This window comes from Cetorhinus maximus, chromosome 13 (genome assembly GCF_964194155.1).
Source record: "Cetorhinus maximus chromosome 13, sCetMax3.hap1.1, whole genome shotgun sequence".
NCBI classification, from domain to species: domain Eukaryota; kingdom Metazoa; phylum Chordata; class Chondrichthyes; order Lamniformes; family Cetorhinidae; genus Cetorhinus; species Cetorhinus maximus.
The window spans coordinates 34,616,025-34,641,036 of NC_135891.1; the positions used below are offsets into that span (position 1 = coordinate 34,616,025).

General features: G+C 38.9%; 1 protein-coding gene across 1 annotated transcript in view; it reads right to left on the bottom strand.

Annotated features, from left to right (window-relative positions):
* LOC144688541 (brefeldin A-inhibited guanine nucleotide-exchange protein 2-like) overlaps window positions 1-25,012 on the bottom strand; it is a 110,750-nt gene that overhangs the window by 11,718 nt on the left and 74,020 nt on the right. Inside the window, exons 19-36 of the mRNA XM_078555252.1 lie at window positions 24,603-24,754; window positions 23,792-23,920; window positions 22,549-22,707; window positions 21,318-21,459; window positions 17,976-18,072; window positions 14,340-14,380; window positions 11,880-12,049; window positions 11,499-11,650; window positions 10,346-10,518; window positions 9,844-10,004; window positions 8,343-8,473; window positions 8,113-8,242; window positions 7,183-7,318; window positions 6,703-6,841; window positions 6,457-6,511; window positions 6,225-6,339; window positions 4,702-4,841; window positions 153-321 (exon numbers count right to left, since the gene is read on the bottom strand). Of these exons, the coding sequence (XP_078411378.1) occupies window positions 153-321; window positions 4,702-4,841; window positions 6,225-6,339; window positions 6,457-6,511; window positions 6,703-6,841; window positions 7,183-7,318; window positions 8,113-8,242; window positions 8,343-8,473; window positions 9,844-10,004; window positions 10,346-10,518; window positions 11,499-11,650; window positions 11,880-12,049; window positions 14,340-14,380; window positions 17,976-18,072; window positions 21,318-21,459; window positions 22,549-22,707; window positions 23,792-23,920; window positions 24,603-24,754 (2,391 nt within the window). The remainder of the gene's footprint in view (window positions 1-152; window positions 322-4,701; window positions 4,842-6,224; window positions 6,340-6,456; window positions 6,512-6,702; window positions 6,842-7,182; window positions 7,319-8,112; window positions 8,243-8,342; window positions 8,474-9,843; window positions 10,005-10,345; window positions 10,519-11,498; window positions 11,651-11,879; window positions 12,050-14,339; window positions 14,381-17,975; window positions 18,073-21,317; window positions 21,460-22,548; window positions 22,708-23,791; window positions 23,921-24,602; window positions 24,755-25,012) is intronic.

Sequence of the window (25,012 nt, forward strand, 5' to 3'; positions counted from 1 at the left end):
GTGACTGAACAACATCCATTTTATTCACAAATATGAGTGAAATGATGTGTTACTGTTCAAATGTAACATACTAGGGAAATTAGATTAGTGCAGCTTATTCAAACTTAAGATGACAAGATCCACTCTTAATTAACGATGTATATAGTATTTACCCGCTCTCCACAGCGTTGTCCTCTGTTCATTATTTGAGTTGAAAGCCTTTGCAAATGAATGTGACTCCAACAGACAATCCAGGAGTTTGAAAAGCTGCTGTGAAGTCATGTATCGGTACATTCCCTGATCTTCAGTATCTATATGGACCTCAGCATCAATTGAATCCCTCTGTACAAATAAAAAATTAATTTTGATTTGTGACACTTCTGTACTTCCAATATCAAGTGTAAAAATAAATGTTCCTTATTCACATCTTCCAGTCTTTCCAAAAGAAACAGCAAGCAAATGACCAATTCTGAAACCTCTACCAATGCAGCAAATAACATGTCTGCTGATTTACGTTTCAAATTCCCCGGGTTCCAATCGGGTAACACCTCCTCTCTGTTTATTGCTGCTGCTGACTGATCCTCAGTTTACATTATATCGCGTCCATCTGGATCCAAACCTCAGCGCAGGCTTTGTCCAAATATAGGCAAGAAGTTAAGTTCCGAAGCGAGGGGAGAGTGAGTGCCCTTAATATCAAATGCAACATTTGGCTCATTTGAGCACCAAGGAACCATAGGAAAACTGAAGTCAATGGGAATCAGGGAAAAGTCTCCACTGGCTGGAGTCAAAAAGAGAGCAAAAGATGATGGTTGTGGTTGATGGAGACCAATTATCTCAGCCTCAGGTCATCACTGCAGAAGTTTCTCAAGATAGTGTCCTAGGCCGAACTGTCTTGAGCTGCTTCATTAATGAATTTCCCTCTATTTTAAAAGTCAGAAGTGGGGCTAGTCACTGATGATTACAGCATCAGTTGCATATGTGATTTCTCAAATAGTAGAAGAGCCCATGCCCGCATGCAGCAAGACCTGGAGAACATACAGGTTTGGGCTGATAAGTGTCAAGTAATAGTTGAGCCACACAAGTACCAAGCAAAGACTATCTCCACAAAGAATGTAACCACCTCCCTTTGCCACTTAAAAGCTTCATCATCATTGAATCCACCATGAACAAATTTTGGAGGGTAAGTGGGCGGGGTCACTATGGACCAGAAATTCAATTGGACCTGCCACATAAATGCCACGGATATTAGAGAAGTCCAGGGGTTGTGGAAAGAGGCTCACTTTCTGACTCCCCACATAGAAGGCACATGTCGGAATGTGAGATAAAATATTCTCCTCTTGCCTGGATGAGTGCAACTTCACCATCACTCAAAAAGTTCAACACCATCCAGCAGTCTGCTTGTTCAGCAACCCATCCATCATCTTATACTTTCACTCTCTTCACCATCGCAAACCATGGCTGCAATGTTTACTAACTACATGTTGGACAGCAACAACTTGCGAAGCCTTCTTCAACGGTGCCTCCCACCATCAAAATCTTGGAACTACTTAGCTAACATCACTATTGGAAAACCTTCATCACATGGACTACCACATCTTATGAAAGTGGCTCAGCACCACCTTTAGGGCAACTCGGGACAGGCAGTAAATGCTGGCCTTGCTAGTGATGCTTACATCCCTAGAATATGAATCTAAGAATTAGGAGCAGGAGGAGGCCACTTGGCTCTTCGAGCCTACTCTGCCATTCAATAAGATCATGGCTGATCTGATTGTAACCTCAACTTCACATTCCCACCTATCTCCGATAACCTTTCACTCTTTGTTTATCAAGAATCTATCTACCTCAGCCTTGAAAATATTAAAACACTCAGCTTCCGCAGCCTTTTGAGAAAGAGTTTTCAAAGACTCAGAAAAAAAATTCTCATCTCTGTCTTTAAACATTGACCTCTCGTTCTAGATTCTCCCACAAGAGGAAACATCCTTTCCACATCTACCCAGCCAAGATCCCTCAGGATCTTATGTTTCAATCAAGTCGTCTCTTATTCTTCTAAATTCCAACGGATACAAGCCTAGCCTGTTCAACCTTTCCTCATAACACAACCTGCCAATTCCAGGTATTAGAGTGGTAAACTTCTCTGAACTCCTTCCAATATATTTACATCCTTCCTTAAATAAGGAGACCAATACTGTACACAGTACTCCAGATGTGGTTTCATCAATGCCCTGAATAACTGAAGCATAACCTCCCTACTTTTCTATTCAATTCCCCTCACAATAAACGATAACATCCCATTAGCTTTCCTTGTTACTTGCTGTCCATGCATACTAACCTTTTGCGATTCATGCACTCGGATACCCAGACCCTTCTGCATCTCAGAGCTCTACAATCTATCACCATTTAGATAATATGCTTCTTTTTTATTCTTCCTGCCAAAATGGACAATTTCACATTTTCCCACATTATACTCCATTTGCCGATCACTTAACCTATCTATATCCCTTTGTGGCCTCCTTATGTTCTCTTCACAACTTATTTAACTACCTATCTTTGTGTCATCAGCAAATTTAGTAACATTACCTTTGGTCCCTTCATCCAAGTCATTTATATAAAAAGTTGAGGCCCCAGCACTGATCCCTGTGGCACACCATTAGTTACGTCTTGCTAACCAGAAAATGACCTATTTATGACTACTATGTTTACTGTTAGCTAGCCAATCTTCTATATGTTAGTCCCTACACCATGAGCTTTTATTTTCCACACTAACCTTTGATATGGCACCTTATTAAATGCCCTCTAGAAATCTAAGTACAGTACATCCACCAGTCCCCCTTTATCCACAGTACATGTTACTTCTTCAAAGAACTCCAATAAATTGGTTAAACATGATTTCCCTTCTTGATTACCTTGAACTTAGCTAAGTGCCCTGCTATATCATCTTTAATAACAGCTTCTAACATTTTCTCAATGGCAGATGTTAAGCTAACTGGCCTGTAGTTTCCTGCTTTCTGTCTCCCTTCCTTTTTAATTAAAGGAGTTACATTCACTGTTTACCAATCTAATGGAACCTCCCCAGAATCGAGAGAAGTTGTGAAAATTAAAATCAACGCATCAACTATCTCACTAGTCACTTCTTTTAAGGCCCTAGGATGAAATCCATCAGGACCCAGGGATTTGTCAGCCTGCAGCTCCAACAATTTGCTCAGTACCGCTTCCTTGGTGATTGTAATTTTGACTTTCTCCTCCCTTCGGTTTTCTGATTTACACCTATTACTGGGATGTCACATGTGTCCTCTATAGTGAAGACCGATGCAAAATAGCCATTCAATTCATCTGCCATCTCCTTATTTTCAATTATTAATTCCCCAGACTCACTTTCTATAGGACCAACGCTCAATTTGTTAACTCTTTTCTTTTTTAAATATCTATAGAAACGCTTCCTGTCTGTCTTTATATTTTTAGCTGGCTTTCTCTTGTACTCTAATTTTTCCCTCTTAATTAATCTCTTAGTCATCTTTGCTTTTTTTAAATATTCTGTCCAATCTCCTGACCTGCCATCCATCTTTGCACAATTACGTACTTTTTCTTTAAGTACGATACTGTCTTTAACATTTTTTAAGTTAACCACAGATGTTGGGTCCTCCCCTTGGAATTTTTCTTTCTCGTTGAAATGTATCCTGTGTATTCTGAAACATCCCCTTAAATGTCTGCCACTGCATCTCCACTGACTATCCCTTAACCTAAATTGCAAGTTCACTTTAGTTAGCTCTGCTTTCATGCCCTCACAATTGCCCTTAGACTAGTGTTTTAAACTTAAATTAGACCCTATCTTCTCTCCCTCAAACTGAATGTAAAATTCAGTCATATTATGATTGCCGCTACTTAGGGGGCATCTTCACTATGAGGTCATTGATTAATTCTATCTCATTGCACAATACCAGATCTAGCAAAGCCTGCTCTCTGGTTGGCACAGAACGTGCTGTTTTAAGAAACTATCTCGAAAACATTCTGTGAATTCCTCATCTATTAATCATTGAGGTAAGTTTGCAGTTTATAAAATTCCATGGCACTATTTCTGGAATTCAAGACATCCATCTGAGTTGCGAGTTGTCGAGTTTACAGCCAGAATCCTCATTTCTGGCATCGGAGTTGCAATGAATGAAATTACAAGGTCATTTATTGAATGCTGGAAACTTGCCTTTGGTATACTCACTATATTGGTCTGATCCACTGAACAAAGGAGGCTCTCAAGGAATACCTTTGGGTTTTCTAATAGAGATGGAAGGTACCAGAAAACCATACATAACTTGACCCTGATAATGACAGCGTCATTTCAAACTTTGCATTTGCACATAAATATTACTGCAGTGAAGATAATGATCCGCGAATGAGCCTTGAAAGATTTTGAATTGAGCACCTCACCCCCAACAAATAATACTTGGGTTCCATTCACATTTTAGCAGTGACACTCAGGCACTCAAGTCAGTGGGCAATGTACAAGTTCAGTTTCAAGGACAGCTCACCACAGCTCTATTTAGCTAGCTTGTTAAACTGGACTTTTTTTTTCCCCCACATCACATATAAAATTAAATCAATTTTAAGTTAGCAACAGAACTCTCTTCCTATGGGAAGCAGCTAAAATTTAACTGGAGTTTTAATAAGGCCATTATTGGCAATATTTAATATTACAAGCAAATTGTGTCAGGCAAATAGGTTTCATTTTACCTGTACAGCTGCCATAGTTTCAGCATCTTCCTTTTTGCTTGTTGCTGGAAAGAACACAATGTTGTCTATTGTTTGGATTAATTCCAGCTGCACAACACATTTGATGAGGAGGGCAGCAAAGAGTTTCTGATCAGACATTCCTGGAAAAATGAATCAGTGGAGGACCCCATCAACATTCATTCACTTGTACATGCATTAAATAATTGCGGCACTAGTATTTAAATGTATATTTTGCCATTCCTGTGGTTTGTTGCTGAAGCACATGGTAGCAAGGGCATTATTGCCGTACAATGATTACATAGCAGGAATTTATCCATGCAATGAAGGCTGAATTGGTACATAATCTGTCATTTTTTTCTCATTTGTTCATGGGGTATGGGTGTTGCTGGCAAAGCCAACATTTATTGTCCATCCCTAATTATCCTTGAGAAGGTGGCGGTGAGCAGCCTTCTTGAACTACTGCAGTGTAGATAGACCCACAGTGCTATTAAGTGGGGAGTTCCAGGATTTTGACCCAGCAATGATGAGGGATTGGTGATATACTACCAAGTCAGGACTTTGGTGGAAGGGGGGTGGGGGAGAGGTGTCATGGTGCTCTTACGTGCCTGCTGCTTTCGTCCTTCGAAGTAGTAAAGATCAAGGGTTTGGGTAGCTGTCAAACAACTTATCACACAGATGTTGTCCTCTGCTGTCAGGTCAGCTTTATTTCTGGCTGCCAGGGGTATTTGTTTCTCTTGCTTTTTCTTACAGCTATGTTACATCAGCACTAAGTTGATAGTGAAGCTTTAACTACCAACCTCCTTTTCACCTTAGTTGGGATAAAAGTGAGGACAGGTCAGCTATTATTCGCATTTGTACGAGTGCAGGAAGTGGTGGTGTACTTGTAACTTGCACAAACTTCCAAGGGTAAATCAGATGCTAAGAGCTCATCTAAGTTGTCAGTTCAGTTACTCCATAGACAGGCTGATGAATAAAACATTCTTTTGCTATTGCTGGATGAAATATAGAAGGTTACACAAAATTGACTAATTTGGAAATTCTCACTCAATATCAGTATACGATTATTTAGTAATATACAGAAAATAACATTTTTGGCATATAGTGATTTGGCATCTTTAGAAAGTTACCATGATCATTATAGATGCCAGTTATAGATTATTATAGACCCCAAAATTAGATATAGTGCCAGGTTAAAAAATATATAATACCATTTGCATATACTTGCCAGCATAAGTTTCTGGACAATTACTAGAAGAGCCTTTGTTAACTTATTTTTCCTCATCCTGAGCAGAGGGGACGCTGAGGTCACTTTAATTTTTTTACAAGATTAAGACTTAGCATGTGTTACTTTAACTGGAATTAATTTTTTTAAATTATGCTTGTTGGGGAAACTTTTGTGATTGAAGCTTATTTCAAGCATGGCACGAAGATATTCACATTTTAAAACAACCGCACTGCTCAGGAAACACCTGCCTGGATATTTACAGTAAACAGAAAATGTGGAGTGCAAAAATAACACTTACTTGCATGCGGTCTATTTTTCCAAGTTTCATCACTGGTGTTAGATACTTGACTTTGACCTTTTTCAGAAGGGTTTCGCTCTGTGCTGCAGATTGATTGGCGGTCAACTTCCAAGTCCTATGAAAACATGAGATACATTATTAAGTTACAACAGATAAACTACCACAATATTTTTTTAAACATGCATTTAGGCATTGAAGCCTTTTAATTGCATTTATTTCAAATTACACTCACTGAACCCTTCTCTGAAGACTCCTCCTCCAAACCAGTGGGTCGCCATGCTAAAAGACTGTAAACACAAGATAGATATTTATCGATCAATCTATAAAGGATGTCATTATGCCATAATTTAAAGAATATTTAAAAGAACATCGTGAAGTGTTCATGCTATTGCTACAGCAACACTATTTTTCAGATAAGTTTCCAATGCTTAAAAAAGATCTCTTACATTCATGTAGATATTTGGTAACTTGAACTTACGCATGGGGAATAGTGGTCTTGAAGATGTCCAGCATGCAACCACATGTTTTATCCCAGACTAAAGGACTGAATTTGTGACCAGTTAGTATGACCACATTTTCTAAACAGTTTGTTCCTGATCGGGCCAATTGTTCATTATCTATAATAAGATAAAAAAGGTCACAGAAAAAGTTTAATCACATGAAAATGGAAAGGAGCATTTCAAAGAATGCATATCATCACCCATTCAAATCATGTTAAGTTTCAAGGCATCAATTTACCAAACCACATTTACCCTTACCCAGCAAACAAAATTCTGCAGTTTGCACAGCTAAGACTTAATTAGACTGAGAAGGACAAAAAAACTACCTAGCTAGACCACTTGTTTCAAGAAAAACAAAGCTATTACCATTGGGCACCTCAAGCTAGACTTTCATTTAAATGATATCTTAATACATTTTAGAATTCTTCTGTTACGATACTTCTGAATAAATAAATTACCTTGTTGTACACACCAATGTAGTTGAGCAAATATGTCATCCAATAGTACATGATTTAAAACTTCATAGAATTGTGTGAAAACATCGCAAATAGCATAAAGTGCATGATTACATGTGGTTGTCATCCATTCAGACTTCTGTGAAGAAGATTAGATGTGGCATTTAATTATACATTTGGCACGTTTTCGTAAAATGCAACAGTGAATTTTAATAATACACCTCAGAAAAAAAAAGACTCAAAAGTATTTCGTCAGGTTCGTCACATCAAAGCAGCAAATCAGGGATTGAATCTGGGACTTGCAGGCTGTGTGGGTCAGAACTGCACTGCACAGTATCTTTATCCATTCAGTCATTGTGGAAGTTACCTTAATCTATATTTATTAGCTAATTATAGTGGATAAAACAAAATATGTCTCTCTGGTATTGATGAATATTGCAGTTGTCCAGGTTAATCATAACATATTTTGGGGCAACAATTTTTAATGAAAAATCTATTATTCAATCATAGATTTCTACAGGTGTGATGTACATGGTAAAACCTACAGCAAATGTTAAGCCTGACATTTATTCTCAAATAATTTGGAAATACAGCACTCAGCATTCAAAGAAACTGAAACTTCTGTATTAGGTTAGATAATAGATTCAGAAGAGGGTCATTCATTCATTTCTCCAGAGACCAGCAAATATTACCCCTTCATTTATCCAGTTCCCTTTTAAAATGATTGCATCTGCATCTACTACCTTTTCAGGTAGTGTATTCGGGATCATAATAACTTGCTGTGTGCAGTTTTTCCTTCATTATTCAAATTATCTGGAGATAATATAGTACAAGACTACAGATTGCCAAAATAACTACTGTTGTTGGCTATTTTGGGTCCTGTGAGACAAAGAAATCAAATTAAAATTTATACCAAGTCCACTTATGTCTTACTTCAGTCTGCTGTTCGGGGAGTTTCATGTTATCAAATATCCGAAAAATAATCCTAAACAGATCTTGCCACCAGTGTTGCTCAAAAGTTTGACCATAGCTTTTTATGATTTCAAACATCACAGTGAGCCCTCTGCAAGACAGATTGCATGAAAGATGTAAACTACAAATCATCATTGTAACATGTCTAATCGACAGTTAAATGAAAGTATCACAATTGAACTGTTTCTTACCTTGTACGGACATCTAATTTGCAACGATTAATAATGCAGGAAAGCTCAAACAAAATTGGAAACCATCCTCGTACCCATACTCTATCCCCAGGAGCTACATTCATGTCATCGCTGGTGTATTCCTTTAGTGCCTAATAAAATACATTTAAAATTTGAACATTGGATAATGCAAAATCCATGTAATCAAACCATACTGATTATAATTTATAAATGAATTTACTTGGATCACACACGATGTACATATAACAAACAAAAAATTATCATTTTTAGTGCTAATAGTCCTTTCCATCACTGGACAGATGGTGGCAGAGGTGAGCAAAGCACTCATGACAAAGTCCTGGTAGAATCTGTCTAGCTTTGGTAAAAATCGAAGATCCTCTGGACTTAGGCTACTCTCCACACCCCAAGCGATCAGAAGAGAGATTGTTTTAGGCTACATTCTATGAACTTGAATGCATAGATTTTTTTAATACAGAACAGAATTTTGTCCATAGACTGCTTACAGTCAATTAGTGGCTCATTCTGGGAGTTGTAATCCATTATTTGGTTCACTTCCTAAAGCCCTCTGCTTCTCTAACTTCCTTTAAGATGTTCCTCAAGACTTACCTCTTCAACTAAGCTTTTGGTCACCTGTCCTAATATGGCTTAATGTTAAAGTTTGTTTAATAGCACTCCTGTGCAGCTCTTAGGATGTTAAGCTACATTCAAGGAGATATATAAATGCAAGCTGCCATTGACTGAACTTCTCCATTCAATTCAGCAAAGCCTTACACTAGAATTATTCAATATATAAGCAGATCATGACTTGGTTCTGTTATACTACATTTAAAAGACTATTCTGCTGATGCACGCACCATATTTACTATTTTGTTGCTCATTATTTAGATGATATCACACACCTGCATGTGGCACTGTCAATACAATACTTCACAATATCAATGTAGCAAATAACATTTTATAACACTACCCAATGCTAAATAAGCGATTGTTAACAGCAGCTTAACAATTGACATCAGAATAGATTAGCACAAACTAGCAAAGTTATGGTATCTGGCACGGCTCAATGTTAACACTCTTGTTTTGAATCAAAGGCTGTGAGTTCAAGTTTCTAGGCTTAAGTTGTAGGCCAATGCTCCAGTGGTGTACTGAGGGAATGCTGCACCATTAGAGATACAGTTTTTTGAATGATTCATTAAACCTAGTTTATCCTCTCAGGTGGATATAAACAATTCCAAAGCATTCTTTCTTCCAATATCAGGGAAGTTTTCCCTGGCGCCTGGCCTACAGTCATCACCCAATAACATCACTAAAATAGATTATCAGGTAATAATCACTTGCTTTTTTTGGGGATTTTGCTATACACAAATTGGCTGCCAAAATTCCTACATTACAAAAATTACTATACTTTAAATTACTTAATTGGCTGTAAAGCACTCCTTAGATCATGCAAGGTGCCACATAAATCAATGTCTTTTTATCTTTTTCATTAATATTAACTCACTTGTGGTCTCTCAGACACATATGTTGCACAATGTCGAATAAGTCGGATAGCCTCCATACTGGTGTCAGGAAATGCAGCATTACAAGCAAACTCAGCCAAACATTTCACAGCGTCCTGGAAGGAATCAATGGCTGCCGGAAAGTGCTTCTTAAAAACATCCACTAAGGGACAAATATCCATCAGAAGAAGAATAATTGATCACTGGTTCTCCATGTTTCATTTACAAACACGATACCAATCTAGAGACTTCAAGCATATACACAGCTACAAAACTAGTTGACAATTTTCAGTTCTGTTTTTGTCTATTATAAAACTATTTTCAGATATTCAATTAAATTGTGCTATATTCTTATATTGAGCTTTTAATGTACTGTATTATAAATGGCTTGTACATAGAAAATGTATATTATCTGTGAGGAAGCTTAATTAAAATGAAAGCATTTACTAGGGAAGGAATTCTAATGAAACTTGTACTATAGCATTAAATAAAGAGAACATTTACAGATGATGTGCCCAGTAGTCTGGAATGCCAACTCCACAATTGGCTCATCATGGTCTGAAGCAGCTTGGTGGAATACGGAGAAGATGTTTTTCCATCCTGAACGAATATTTGAAGCCTGTGAATTTACCATCTGAGCAATGCACCGAATGACCATGTCCTTTATTGTGGGTGACCTGAGTACATATTAAGCAAACACATTTGCCTTTGTGTTACAAATTTAAGTTTAGTTGCTAACGTTACTTTGAAACGTTTCTAGTGATTGTGCTGAAAATAACTGTACATCAATATACTTGTAATGAATGATTATACTCTATCCATTCCAATTACTTTTATTGAAATGAGCAAAAATTAATAGTTCTGAGTATCAGAAAGCAAGTTGCAAAACAATGCAAATATTATAGATCAGGAAGGTTACCCCAGATATAACCACAGTCCAAATGATATTTTTTCATAAATGTAGCTTTACGTTCAATATAAACAATACTCAATACAGATCCAAAATGACCAGAATTGTATAAGTAAATTAGCGTTACACAAAAAAGGTGTATATAGTACACCAAGGCTATTACAATGGATTGTGATGATCTTACAGGAACTTACAGCTTTGCTTCAAACTCCAGACCCACAGCAATGTGGTTGACTCTGAGATGCCCTCTGAACAAGGGCAATTAGGGATGGGCCAAAAATGCTGGCCTAGCCATGAACATCCAATGAATCAATTAAAAAAATGGAATATCTTATTAAAATAAATATATTCTCATTTTGGGATCTTCACAAATATTCAGTTCCATATTTTTGAACAAAGGGAACATTGTATTGCGGCAGATTCAACACAAGTGTTGACAAGGTGCTGTTGGAGTAGCAAATCTTCAGTACAGGCAAAATTATAGTGGACTTCAAAACTAGCAAAAATAATAACATGCATTTATACTGTATCTTTAATGAAGACACTGCTTTAATGAAGAATTACCGATGTCCGAGCTATACAAGCGTTGAACATTGGTCCATTGGAGATCAGTAATGTGTGAATCAGGCGTTGTTGAGAAATGATATATATAATTTTTTAAAATCACAAAAGCTAAGTTGTTCATAAAATGCCCTCCTACTTCTAATTGGATTATTTTTCTTCAGTGATCAAGTAATATATTCATACCTGTTCCTTTTCATAATGTGCTCAAAAGGTCTCAAGAAGTCCTTCTGGAACCGAAAGTTTGCCAACTCTCCTTTCTCCAAAAATTTCATTGACAGTTGTCTTAGGGAGTCAACAGCAAAGATGGCAACATCCTCATTTGGATTGCATCCAACCTGTATCAGAATGCAAATACACTTAATTACTCCTGAATGGTAAAATCTTTAGCTTCTGGGAGGACACAAGAGGCACATCCAACAATTTCTTCATGCATTTAATGGCTTCTTAAAAAAGAAACCTGTGAAGCATTTATTGGCCAAACAATGACTCAAATGCTTATATGAACTTTGGACCCTTGCCAAGTGAGAAACTTCTATAGAAAAAGGAAATTCAACACAACTGTACCTTATTAAAATGGTCTCCAATCACTTGCCAAATTCTTGACCACTGAAGCCTGATTCGACCCATGTTATAGTATGAAATTTCCACAATCTTTTGAAGACTGAACATGCGTGGATGGTGAGGTGAACCCAATTCATCCATAGACACAGCACACAGCCAATGTACAAAATCAACTGGTGAATTGAAGAGAATATGTTAAGTTTTTTTCCAAAATGATTTTTAAAGAAAGCCCTTATATTGCTTGTGGACAAAAACAAACTGATCTCCTTCCTGCAAGTTTGTGCCTTTCCCACTCTAAGTCTTCTTGTCACTTTCTCTTTCAAATACTTGGAATCACTATGCATCGGATTTGCATCTGATTTTTCATACTCATTCCCCATCATTGTTTCTGGAAATCTTCTCTACCCACTGTCTTTTTTCTCTTCTCTCAATATCTCATCCACATGTTCTTCCACTGGTAAACTCAATTTCTCTGCTTTAGCTCTGACAAAGTTTATGATGCACAGCAACATAATAGACAATCTATAGAAGGACACTGATTGCGTGGGGAAAAGTTACCAGGAGTTGGTACAAAATACAGTGAGAGAGAAATTGGCAGGTTCAGGCTATGAGATTAGACAAAGGTGGAGTGTAGAGTCTAGGAATTTTTGGAGCTAAGGGTGGAAGGAGCTGGCAGAAAGCAAAATTTCAGATGGAGGTTCTTTGGCAGCACGAGGGATGTCAAGTCTCGTGCTTCACCGGTATGTCCCTGACAACACTTGGTTCTGATAGCAATGAGAAAAAGAAACTAAGATTTGCTTTTATATAGCACTGATCACATCTCTAGAAGTAAGTCAAAATCATTCACCTTTGCTGATTAATGTTTGAAATGCAGTCACTGTTATGAATTATGTTGCAACCAATTTCCACACAATAAGATTCCAAAAACACAAAGGAAATAAATGATAAACTGTGCCGTTTTAGTTGGTGTTGACGGAGGGAAGAATAACAGCCAGGAAACTGAGAATTCTGACCTTTAGGGTTGCCTTCGAAACCAGTGACCTCTACCAACTAGATGTACAAGGGCAGCAGGTGCATGGGAACACTATCATCTGCAAGTTCCCCTCAAAGTCACACACCATCCTAACTTCGACATGAAGTTGCTGAATAAAAATCCTGGAATTCCCTCCTAACAATACTGTGGGTGTACCTATAACAATTCAAGGAGGCAGCTCACCACCATCTTGAAAAGGGCAATTAGGGATGGGTGACAAATGCTGGCTTAGCCAGTGATGTCCACATCCCGTGAAAGAATAAATAATTTTTTTTAAAAATCTTGATTTAACATCTCATCCAAAATATACCATCTCTGGCAATCCCACAACAGTGCAGTAGAGTGTCAGCCTAGATTACATGCCCAGGTTCTCAAGTTGGATTTGAACCTACTACCTTCGGACAATAAAAGAGACAGCAAGAGGTACCACAGACCAACAGAAACAGAACAAGAAATTAGCATGTGACCATGTCATGGTTCCTAGGCCTTGTAATATATCACATGGTATCCTGAACATGCACAATTTCTAACTTTTGATCAGGAACATGGTGAATAAACTGTCCATGTGGTGACAGTCTATGTACCTGGAATTCGGGATGCTATTAGCCCTGGTGTATGCATGGTTATTTTGGCAGAAGAGGAAAGAAAATTCCTGGAACCAAGCTTAAGGGTAAAAGTTTTTTTTTGTTGAAGAATTGCATAATAAATTTTTTAGATGAATATAACATATTGAGTTGGAAAAAAGGGAGGAAACTAGGAAGCTATTTATTTGGTTAGTTTTCTGGTATATGCTGGTCCAGCAATGGTCACATAGGAAAATAAACTGAAGAACTTGATTCCTCAGTTTTCCTTTAGTTACTTACCATTAAATATTAACTTGTACTCACTACCTGTTGAGTGAATGGAATTGCTTTTGATTCATTCACTTTTTGAAGATTAAGGAGTTAATACTGGGTAATGGAAATATGCCATATTTAGAGGAGCATTAAACATTTCTAGAAAAAGTACAGTACATCCTGGTGCAGAATAAAGCTTCCTCTGACCCAATAATGTGCCTCAGTTCTAACATCAGGAGAGTTCCTGTACTGGAATGATATCTTTTTCCTGCTGTCTCTCAGATTGCCAACTGCTAATGAGTTAAAGGTAACTCTGTATTGTAGATCAATGCCCACAAGGAACTGATTAGAAACCACCCAAGCTCATTTTCAATTGTCAGCTGACAAAGGAAACATTAATCCCATCAGAATGGGTTTGGATTTAAATCCATGTCCATGTCCAAATGGTGAAAATTCATATGAAACCAACTGCCCATCCAATGCAATGATTCATTTTACATTTAAGTATTTGGATTTTGATTACCTAAGTTAACTATCTGATAAATTACTCAACATACACACACACAGACAAATGGATAGTATTCAGAAACCTACCAATTGCATTTCCATCTAGTCTCGTTGATCCAGTGAATATCCTGAAATGAAAACAGGAAAGAAAACATTACTGAATACTTTGTAAGATTTGTTCCCTTAAACCAGAGATGTCCAAACTGGGGAGTTTGGACATCACACTGATATTTTAGAGTTATATCTTTTAAAATGAACACATTGGTTTGCATAAAGCAAGACACGGGCACAACCGATGTTCCACAATTACATCTGTCTTTAACTTGGCTTCATATCCTTGAGACATATTATACATATGGTGCTGGTAGTTGGTGCTGTCATACGTTATACACTGGTCAGTCACTTCAGGTACTACAGTTCAAATTCCAGAAGGTTGGGTGTAAGAATATAAAAGAGTTTGGGCGTATTCAATTCAGATCCGAGTTGGAATAGGCCCAACACCATCTGGAAGAAGCACCTAGGGTGGCAAGGGCACAGAATGTATGCTGGGTTGAGGACTTCAATGTCCATCGCCAAGTGGCTCAGTAGCACTACCACTGACTGAACTGGCTGAGTCCTGAAGGACATATCTATCAGACTTGGCCTGCAGCAGGCGGTGAGTGAACCAGCAAGTGAGAAAAGCCGACTTCACCTCATCCTCACCAATCTAACTGTTGTAGCTGCAGCTGCATTGTTAGTTGTGACCACCGTACCTTCCTTTTGCAGACAAATTCTCTTAGAGGCCAACAGCAGCAGCAGAACAGTGTTCAACCACAATGTGCAACATCATGGCCTGGCATATGCTCACTCTACCATTACCATTAAGTGTAATGTGGCCAACTGTAGTTCAATGATGAGCACAGGGGGGGGATGCTAAGCAATATCAGGTATACCTGAAAATGTGATCCCAACCTTGCAAAGTTAAAACACAGGACTACTTGCATGCCAAACAAAAGAAGCAGCATGCTCTACCGAGAGATAAGCAAGCCCACAAGCAACAGGTCAGATCAAGGTTCTACCGTCTTATCAGTTCAAGTCATGAATGGTGGACAATTCTGCAACTAACTGGAGCACGATGGTCCACAAACATCCTAATCTTCAATGATGACGGAGCCCAGCACATGAGTACAAAAGACAATGTTGGAACGTTTGCAGCCATCCTTAGCCAGAAGTGCCAAGTGGATGATCCATCTTGGCCTCTTCCTGAGGTCCCCAGCAGCACAGGTACCAGTTGTCAGCCAATTTGATTCGCTCCACGTGATTCCAAGGAACGGGGGTGATATCAAGGAATGGGTAAAGGTACTGGATACGGCAAAGGCTAAGGGTCCCAACATCATCCTGGTTGTAGTACTGAATACTTCTGCTCCAGAACTAGCCATGTCCCTAGCTAAGCTGTTCCAGTGAAGCTACAACAGAGGCATCGACCCAACAATGTGAAAAGTTACACAGGTATGTCCCGCCCACAAAAAGCAGGACAAACTCTATTAGGTCAATTACTACCCCATCAGTCTACTCTTGACCATCAGCAAAATGATGGAAGATGTTGTCAACAGTGCTATCAATCAGCATTTCCTCCTCCTCCTTCAGGTACCATGCCCCAAGAGGGCATTGGCGACCATGAACTTCCATTGGATTGGTCCATGCTTATGCTTGGCAAAGTAGTGCAGTGGTTTGCTATTGCCTTCTGCAGTATGGCTGACCAGGAAACTCCCAACTCTTCCTGAGGTAGGACTTGAGCCTGGAGCTTCTAGCCCAGAAATAGGGACGTGACCACTGTGTCACAAGACCTCCTATGCAGCAGTTACTCAGCAATAATCTGATCACCGATGCTCAGATTGGGTTCCATTGGGTCCACTTGACTCTAGACCCATTAGACGAAAGAGGCAAAATTCCAGAACTGAGTCGAGAGGGCTGCCCCTTACACCAAGGCAGCACTTGACTGAGCATTGCATCAAGCAACCCTAGCAAAACTGAAGTCAGTGGGCATCAAGGGAAAGTTCTCCACTAGTTGGGAGTCATACCTAACACAAAAGAAGATTGTTGTGGTTGCTAGGAGGCCAATCATCTCAGCCTGGAACAGCACTGCAGGAATTCCTCAGAGTAGCATCCAAAGCCCAGTCATCTTCAGCTGCTTTGTCAATGATGACCTTCCCTCCAATCTAAGAAGAGAAGTGGGGATGTTTGCTGATGATTGCACAGTGTTCAGTACCATTCACACCTCCTCAGATGCAGTCCGTGCTGGCATGCAGCAAGAGCTGAACATCATTCAGGCTTGGGCTGATAAACGGCAAATAACATTTGTGCCACACAACTACCAGGCAATGACCATCTCCAATGAGAGGATCTAACCATCTCATCTTGACTTTCAACAGCATTACCATCACTGAATCCACTGCCAAAACCTTGGGATTACCATTGACCAGAAACTTAAATGGACCAGCTATATAAATACTGTGGCAACAAGAGCATCTTGGAGGCTGGACCTCTGCGGCGAGTAACTCAACTCCTGACTCCCCAAAGCCTGTCTACCACCAACAAGGCACAAGCCAGGAGTGTGATCGAATACTCTTCATTTACCTGGATGACTACATTTCCAATAATACTCAAGAAGCTTGACACCATCCAGGACAGAGCAGCCCGCTTGATAAGCATCCCATCTATCACGTTAAACATTCAGTCCTTCCACTACCAACGCACAGTGACAAAGCAGTGTGCATAATCTGCAAGGTGCACTGCAGCAACTCACTAAAGCTCCTTTGACAGCACATTCCAAAACCATGGCCTCCACCACCAAGAAGGACAAGTGCAGCAGGCACATGAAAACATTGCCAAATACATCTAAATGCTACACACCATCCTGACTTGCCATACTTTCACTGTGACTGGGTCAAAATCTTGGAATGTCCTCCTTAACAGCACTGTGGTTATAGCTATACCACATTGACTGTGCAGTTTAAGGTGGACAATAATTGCTGATTTGCCAGTAAAGCTCACATCCACAAACAATTTTAAAGAAAAGTCAACCTGCAGTGAATTGGCTCTCTTAGAGAGGCTACAAGATAGTTAGAATGTGCAATGTCAAAATTTCACACTGGAGCACTGGAGGAATTGGTCTCTTATGGATAGGTGCTTGACGGCCGGCATGGACACGGTGGGCCATAAGGCCTGTTTCTGTGCTGTATAACTCTATGACTCTATGAGTATTGATGCAGAATAGAGAGGCTGCACAATACTTAACAGGGGAGTGCTTCATCCTGATATTGTGTGCTTGAAAAAGCATCACCCATGCTCCTAAGTTTGAAAACATTATTTTTCTTTGCTGTAGTTTATTGGTTAATCATTTACATTTCTATTAATATAGATTTAAAAACCAAATTATTATGGTCTGGAAATTAGTGAAACTACAAAAATACTGTTTCTTCAAAATTGGAGGGTTGCAAGAGGCATGAATCTCCAAAGGGAACTCAATAAAAAAAAGTTTGGGAACCTCTATTATATATTTGTAGTTATTGGTTCAAACAATCATAACTAGATTATGTCAAAAATGGCATATTAAACAATTTTGAATATCATTTTCTTTTATCGTATGCTAACTCAGCATAAAGAAGAATTTAAAATACAGCTGAAAATATTTTATCAAGACATAAAACATGCAAAGCCCATGATTAGAGGATTTTTTTTAACCTGTCCACTGCAACAACTACACTCTGTGAGCTGGTCTCTCCAACAGATTCCTGAATGCTGGCTATTTGTTTTTTATCCACAGTGCCACCAAAGGTACCTGGAACCAAAAAGAAAAGCACAAAGTCAAAATTATACACACTTCAGAGAAAGCAAATGTTGGTCACCTGTCTCCAAATGCCTTATCCCCTGACTTGTCATTTATTTCCTTTACACTTCTGCCAAGCACCTCAGGTTGCTTTTCTATGTTAAATGCACAATATCAATGCAAATTGTTATTAATCCATCATGTTATTCACCACAACATTTCTGCAACTACCGATCTGCTCAGCCACATGTTCACCTCCACCTTTGATGTGCGAGTGCCCATCAAAACTATTAAGCTCTCTCACACTGCCCGCCCCCCCGGTACAACCCTTATCTTTGCGCCGTTAAGTGCAAGGTATAGAAACTTCAACAGAAATGTTGGACAAGTGGCTAGCCATTCACCGCCATATCTGGCTGAACCACTTAAAGTACTACCGGGTCTTGCCCTCATCTGCTAAAGTTGTCCACTATTCCAGGGTCATACTGGAATGCAAAGTTTAGCTTCTTTTCTCTGCTGCAAATCATCTTAAATCTTGCTCTCCTGCCTCTCCCACCCTCACCTCCAACATCAATAAGCCACTTCTACTGCTACCCTCCACTCAACTAGCCCATCGGACCATACTTCCTCTAAGATTGCTCCTTGCCCTGGACCTGACCTTGCACCTTTCTCTAATTTTTTACTTATCTTCCCAAAACCCTCTCCAACCTCCACTTGTCCATGAGATCCACCTCCTGCTCCCTTGACTCGATTTCCACTAAATTGTTGACCACTCAACTTCCCTTTCTAGCTGATATTGTTAATGCTTTTCTATCCTCTGGTACTTCCCCTTCTCTTTCGAATCGGCCGTCATCATGCCTCTCCTAAAGAAAAATATGGAGTTCGTCCACCTCTGCAAATTACCAACTCATCTTCAACCTCCCTTTCCCCTTAAGTCCTTGAACATGTTCTTGTCTCTCAAATCTGTGCCTGTATTTCCTGGAACTCCACATCTGAATCATTCCAATCAGGTTTCCATCCCTGCCATAGTACTGATACAGCTCTTATCAAAGTCACTAACTACATCCAATGTGACTGTGACAATGGTAAACTATCCCTCCTCATTCTTCTCAACCTACCTGCAGCCTTTGGCATAGCCAAAAACACCAGCCTCCTCCAACTCCTCCCCACTATCTACCAGCTGGGTGGGACTGTACTCAATTTCATTTTTATCTATCCAGTTGTAGCCAAATAATCAATGACAATGGCTTTTCCAGTTCCCATACCATTACTTCTGAAGTCCCCAAGAATCTATGTTGGGCCTCCTCGTGTTTTTCATTTACATGTTGCCCCTCCAAAACATCATTCAAAATGTCAGTTTTCGCATACATATTGATTGACGACACTCAGCTCTACCTCACCACCACCTCTCTTGATTGCTTCACTACCTCCAAGCTGTCACACGGTTTGTTCAACATCCAGTAGTGGTTGAACAGAAAATTTCTTTAACTAGCTATTGTGAGGATTGACACCATTGTCTTTGGTCCCCACCACAAACCTTTATTCCTTAGCCACTGAGTTCCTCCCTCTCCATGGCAAACAGCTGAGGCTGAATCAGACTGTTCACAACTTCGGTGTCACATCTGATCCTGAGATGAGCTTCCAACCACCACCACTAAAACCACCCATTTCTACCTCCACAAGATACCCCCCTTTGCCACACCTCAGCTCGTTTGCTGCTGAAACTCTCAACCAAGCCGTTGCTACCACTAGACTTGACCATTCCAATCAGTCTAGACACTCTCATCTTCCACCCTCCATACAGTTACGGTCATCAAGAACTCTGCTTTCTGTGTCCTAACTTACACCAAGCCTCATTCACCTATCATCATAGCCCTAATTGACCTATGCTGGCTTCTAGTTAAGCAATGCCTTAAAAATCTCAGCCTTGTTTTCAAATCCCAACATGGTCTCAACCTTTGAAATTTCCTCCAGCCCTACAAATCTCAGATATCTGTGATCCTTCAGTTCTGGTTTCTTAATCATCCCTGATTTCGCTTCACAACTGGCATTTGTGCCTCAGTTGCCATGACCCTAAGCTCTGGAATTCCCTCCCTAACCTGTCCAGCTCCCTTTCTCAAGAGGCTCCTTAAAACCTACTTCTTTGACCAAGCTTTTGGTCATCTGCCCTAATATCTCCTTATGTTGCTCCATGTGAAATTTTGATAATGCTCCTGTGAAGTGTCTTAGGACTTATATTACGTTAAAGGCACTAAATAAATACAAGTTGTTGTCATAAAACTCTGATTGCTTTCCTGATAGCTGAGTCAGCATTCATTCTTTGTCTAGTGTGATACGAGCAATATAGACAAAATTCTGTTCTGATAAAAATACATTATCCTTAATAATGTTCAGCATTAAACAATTCAATTAAATACAAACCAATGAATTCTGTATTACAATAGCTAAACAGTAATAATCTTGAAACACGTCCTTGTCTTTACTCAATAACTGAATCAAATATCTGAATAGGCAGTTCTAAGGTGTAGTTTGCTAATGGTCAACTAAATATTTGAAGTACAGTACTGTCTTTCTCACTTCCTGGAACTTATATCTAAATTTAAAAGAAAATTTCCTGTTTAGAAGTGATACTGAACCGGCCTAATTTATTGAATGCAACAGTACACCTAGGCACAGTCAGAAGCAACTAACAAGATGCATCAACTTGTGATTGATGTATAAATTTTAAATATAACTTTTTAAAAATTATGAGATGTTATTCACTTGCAGATTTTCAATCTTAAAATGTAACATAAATCAGGATATTCTCTCATCACTAAAAAGGTTTTCTTTAAACGTATAATTCAAACATAAAAGGAAAGATGCAATTAAATTCTAATCACAGCAACAAAAAGGACCACCAATGGGCAAACTGTACAGTTTTGCTGAGGATTATATTAACACTTAAATTACTTATTGTGGTCATAATGTTAAGATGACAAATCTGCTCTAAATAAGTTAGTTGCTACTTCTTTGTTTATTTGATAAAATAGAAAATGTACCCCAACTTAAAGACATAGGCAAACGTAGTTTATTCCATTACTGCTGTGTGGTAACTAAAAATCAAAACATGAATGTGCTTTTATTCACAAAATACAAGTCCACATTTAAGCTAACAATTTGTATTTGCATCTGAATAATTCAGCAGAACATCTAAAAGCCAGGTTTGTATTTGACGCGTCTACACAATAGCTTAACCATGGTTAAGTTGTTCATTTTACCTAGTCCTAAGAATTCTTCTCCTCCAGTTCCAGAACTTCCAATGAATCCATCTTTAGCTCGCAGAGAACCAGAAACATATTTAGTCTTGACCCCTGTACCTATCAACTGTGCCAGTTCCAGCTGGCTAATGCACTTCAGGATCTAGAAACACAAAGGTTAGAAATCCAAAAAGTTAACTTTTTAAAAACAAGGACTTGGACTTTGTGCATTTCTGTTTGCTCCAAAATTATTAGAATATTTGCATTTTGATTGTGAGAAAATGTTTAGATCTGTTACCATTTATATCCTAAAGCAGACACAACTATTTATACAAAATACAGATTCCTGCTTGTCTATTTAAAGCTTCTCCTCCAGAAGTTCAGTTTTCAGCGACTTTTGCATGTGTCATAAAATTAGTCCAACTTTAAGCAAAGAACCATGCATGATGGGAAGGTCAAAGTACTTCAAGCAAAGGGGTATTAGGAATGTTTACTGTGCTACCAAAAGTGATGACTGAAGCGGCAATCGCAATATGCGAGAATGAGATAAATACTTGAAAATATCAGACATTCCCGCACAGAAAAAGGTTGTTTGAAGCGTAAAAGCAGTATGTCAAGCACTATTGCATACGTTTTCTCTTGATGTTTCAGAGTGACAGAGAATAATCAACTACTACCAACTCCTGTGACACTGTTTCAGTTATAATCTTTTCAAGGATTAATAGCCCAACTCTATTATTCAATGTCAGAAAAGAGAAATGCTGGCATGGAGGATGCCAACCCTCCTGCTTTATATTACTTTCAAGGTACCAAAGAAAGACTCTTTCATGTAGGTCAAATAATGGACACTCATGCCAACTGGCCTTTTGTTTACTGCTTTGATATGATTTGGAGATTTGGTCACTGTTACATCCAGGCAGTGGTTACTAATAATTAAACTGACAACTAGCTGAGGGAGGCCATTAACAACTGTAAAGAAATTTTCAACACAGACCTGGATAGTTTGTACATATATTTTTCTTCTTAGCTACTTTCCCTTTATGACTTGGATCATGTTAAGAACTATGAGTATCAGGAGAGAAATGATAGAGAAGGTAACAAGCTAGGAGTTAATCCTACGAATATGAAATGGCCACATCACATCCTGTATAAAGAATCAATCTTTCGGCTCATTTATCTTTACTCATTGACCAATGCAACAAATACTCCAAAGGGATTTCAAGAAATAAATAGCATCTCTCAGAATATTTACCTCATGCCAAGAATTTCCAAGGTAGTTACCATCAGTGTGGGCCACAGTAATAAGCGTCTTAATAGTATCTATATTCTTCTGCTTCATTTCTGTGATGCCAGAACTTGCTGTCAATAGTGTAAAACGGGCCAGAGCTTGAGCATAGGCATCTCGTTCAATCTACACAAATGATGTATTAATAGCAGATTTTATTTCATATCAAATGTAGGTTTAGCTATACTAAAATAACTATGTTTACATTCCTAAACTTCCCTGCTGTGTATAATGAAAAAGAAACACAAACAAATTTACACTGGAATTTGATTTTAATTTGTATCTATTTTCTACATCCAGACAAAAATAATGGCCTGTTTTTCCAACATCCAATCATGGATGAGGCTCAATTTTGATCAATTTTACATTGACAAAAACAAAGCTGTTGCCTTTGGCCCTTGCTACAAATTCTGTTCCCTCGTCCGAGTCTATCCTCTTCCCTGGCCAAGGTCTCATGTTAAAACAAGATTGTTCTCAACCTCAGTGTCCTATTTGAGTCGGAGCTGAGCTTCTGACCCTATATCTTCATCACCACGAAAACACCGCCTGCTCACGATTCCATGACTTATACCTCCCTTCCACTTTAACATATCTGCTGTTGAAACCTTCTTCCATGCTTGCGTTAGCTCCAGTCTTAACCATTCCAATGCTTTCCTGGCCAGCCTCCCATTTTTCATCCTCCATACGCATGTTCATCCAAAACTCTGCTACCCGTATCTTAAGCCACATCAAGTCATGCTCGCCCATCACCCGTGCTTGCTACCTTGCAATGGACACCGGCATCTCAATTTTAAAATGAGCTTGGTGTTTGAATCTCCCCATGGCGTCATCTCTCCCTATCCTCCTCCAGCTCGATAACCCTCTGAAAACTCTGCATTTCTCCAACTTACACATTCCCCACTCCCTTTGCACCACCACTGGTGGCATATTGCACATCCCTGCTATCTTGTGCACTTCCACTGGCAGCTGTGCCATCAAACGTCTAGGTTCTAAGCTCTTGATTTTCCTCAATAAACCTCTTGACCTCTCCCAGACAGGCGCCGTGACGGCAAAATCATGGTTGGGACTCAGAAACGGTCACGACTCACAATCTTATCTGAAGAACAGAAGATTCCACCCATTGTGTGCAAAACTTAGATTGAGGTTTGAAGAAAAAGCCTACAATTCTAAATTAACACAGCATGGATGTTGGGGACACATAAATACATACCTGCATGCCAAAAATGCAGGCTATCCTAACTGCACAGCGAATGCCTTCCAGGCAAAGGAAGGCCACATCAGGATCATCACAGTCTTGTAAGCCAACACTGAATGCTGCTAATAGTGGTGTCCACGCCAGCTGCAAACAGAAATATAAAGATTTTCAATGACATTGTCTGTCTTTCACAATGTTGATGATATTACTCAAAATTGAAAGCATCTTCATTGAGAGTAACAGGACCAAAACAATTATTGCAAAACTAAGTGTCCATTTGTGTGTTTTACAAAATAAAAGGTTGAAAACCAAAAAGATATAGTCATGTAACACCACCAAACATACACTGAAGTATTTTCACCAGTAAAATGAAGCATATTTCCGTCTAAAATGGAGATCAAATCTGCACTCTGTTATCATATGGGCCATCTGAAGAAAGTAAGTTTTCTGTCTTCGGAAACTAAATAAATTGTGTTTTCTCCACTGCTGCCAATGAAAGTGGGAAATCTGCTTCCAGGCTTCAATTGGTGTTGTATTTGAACCACCTGCTCATAGAACAGACCATGGTAACAGAGGCCTTGGATTTTCCACTGTTCTACTAGCAAAGCAAATAATCAGAATATGGTACCTCAGTGTAGCACAGTCATAACCAAATAGCTACCAACTGAAGAACTTCAATTCGAACAATAACTTAACTTCTCCACAACAAAGTACATTTGAATGCATGCTGCAGTTCCACACTTCCAGTCAGCTGCAAGTTTTCCTGGGATCTCTGTTAGTCATGTCAAGGGGAAAAAAATGATTTGAGATTTAGCAACAAACTTACTTTAAACATTGGTCTGACATGCTCAAGATGTGTAGCACTGGTAAATGGTGCCTGTGCATGACTCACTGCCTCCATCAGAACCTTGGCAGTTTTTGCCATTTGCTCCATTTCAAGATTATACAGTAACCTTCGCTGTTTTTCAGTGGCTACACCTACAAACCAAGATGACAAAAATCTACTTAACATTAAGATAAAACGTAAATGGTTAGGTAAAAATGTCTCAGTAAATCACAACAAATTAACCCAATCAACGGTTCAAATAGTGTTGTTAACCACAAGTATAAAACTGAAATCATCTGAACCCCTTAACTAAATTATTATTGACTCAGGCTTATTCCATGCCATTCATTTTTGCACTGTTAGCTGTTTTCAGTGGTGACATTGAGACCTGTAAAGAAAAAGTAGTGGCA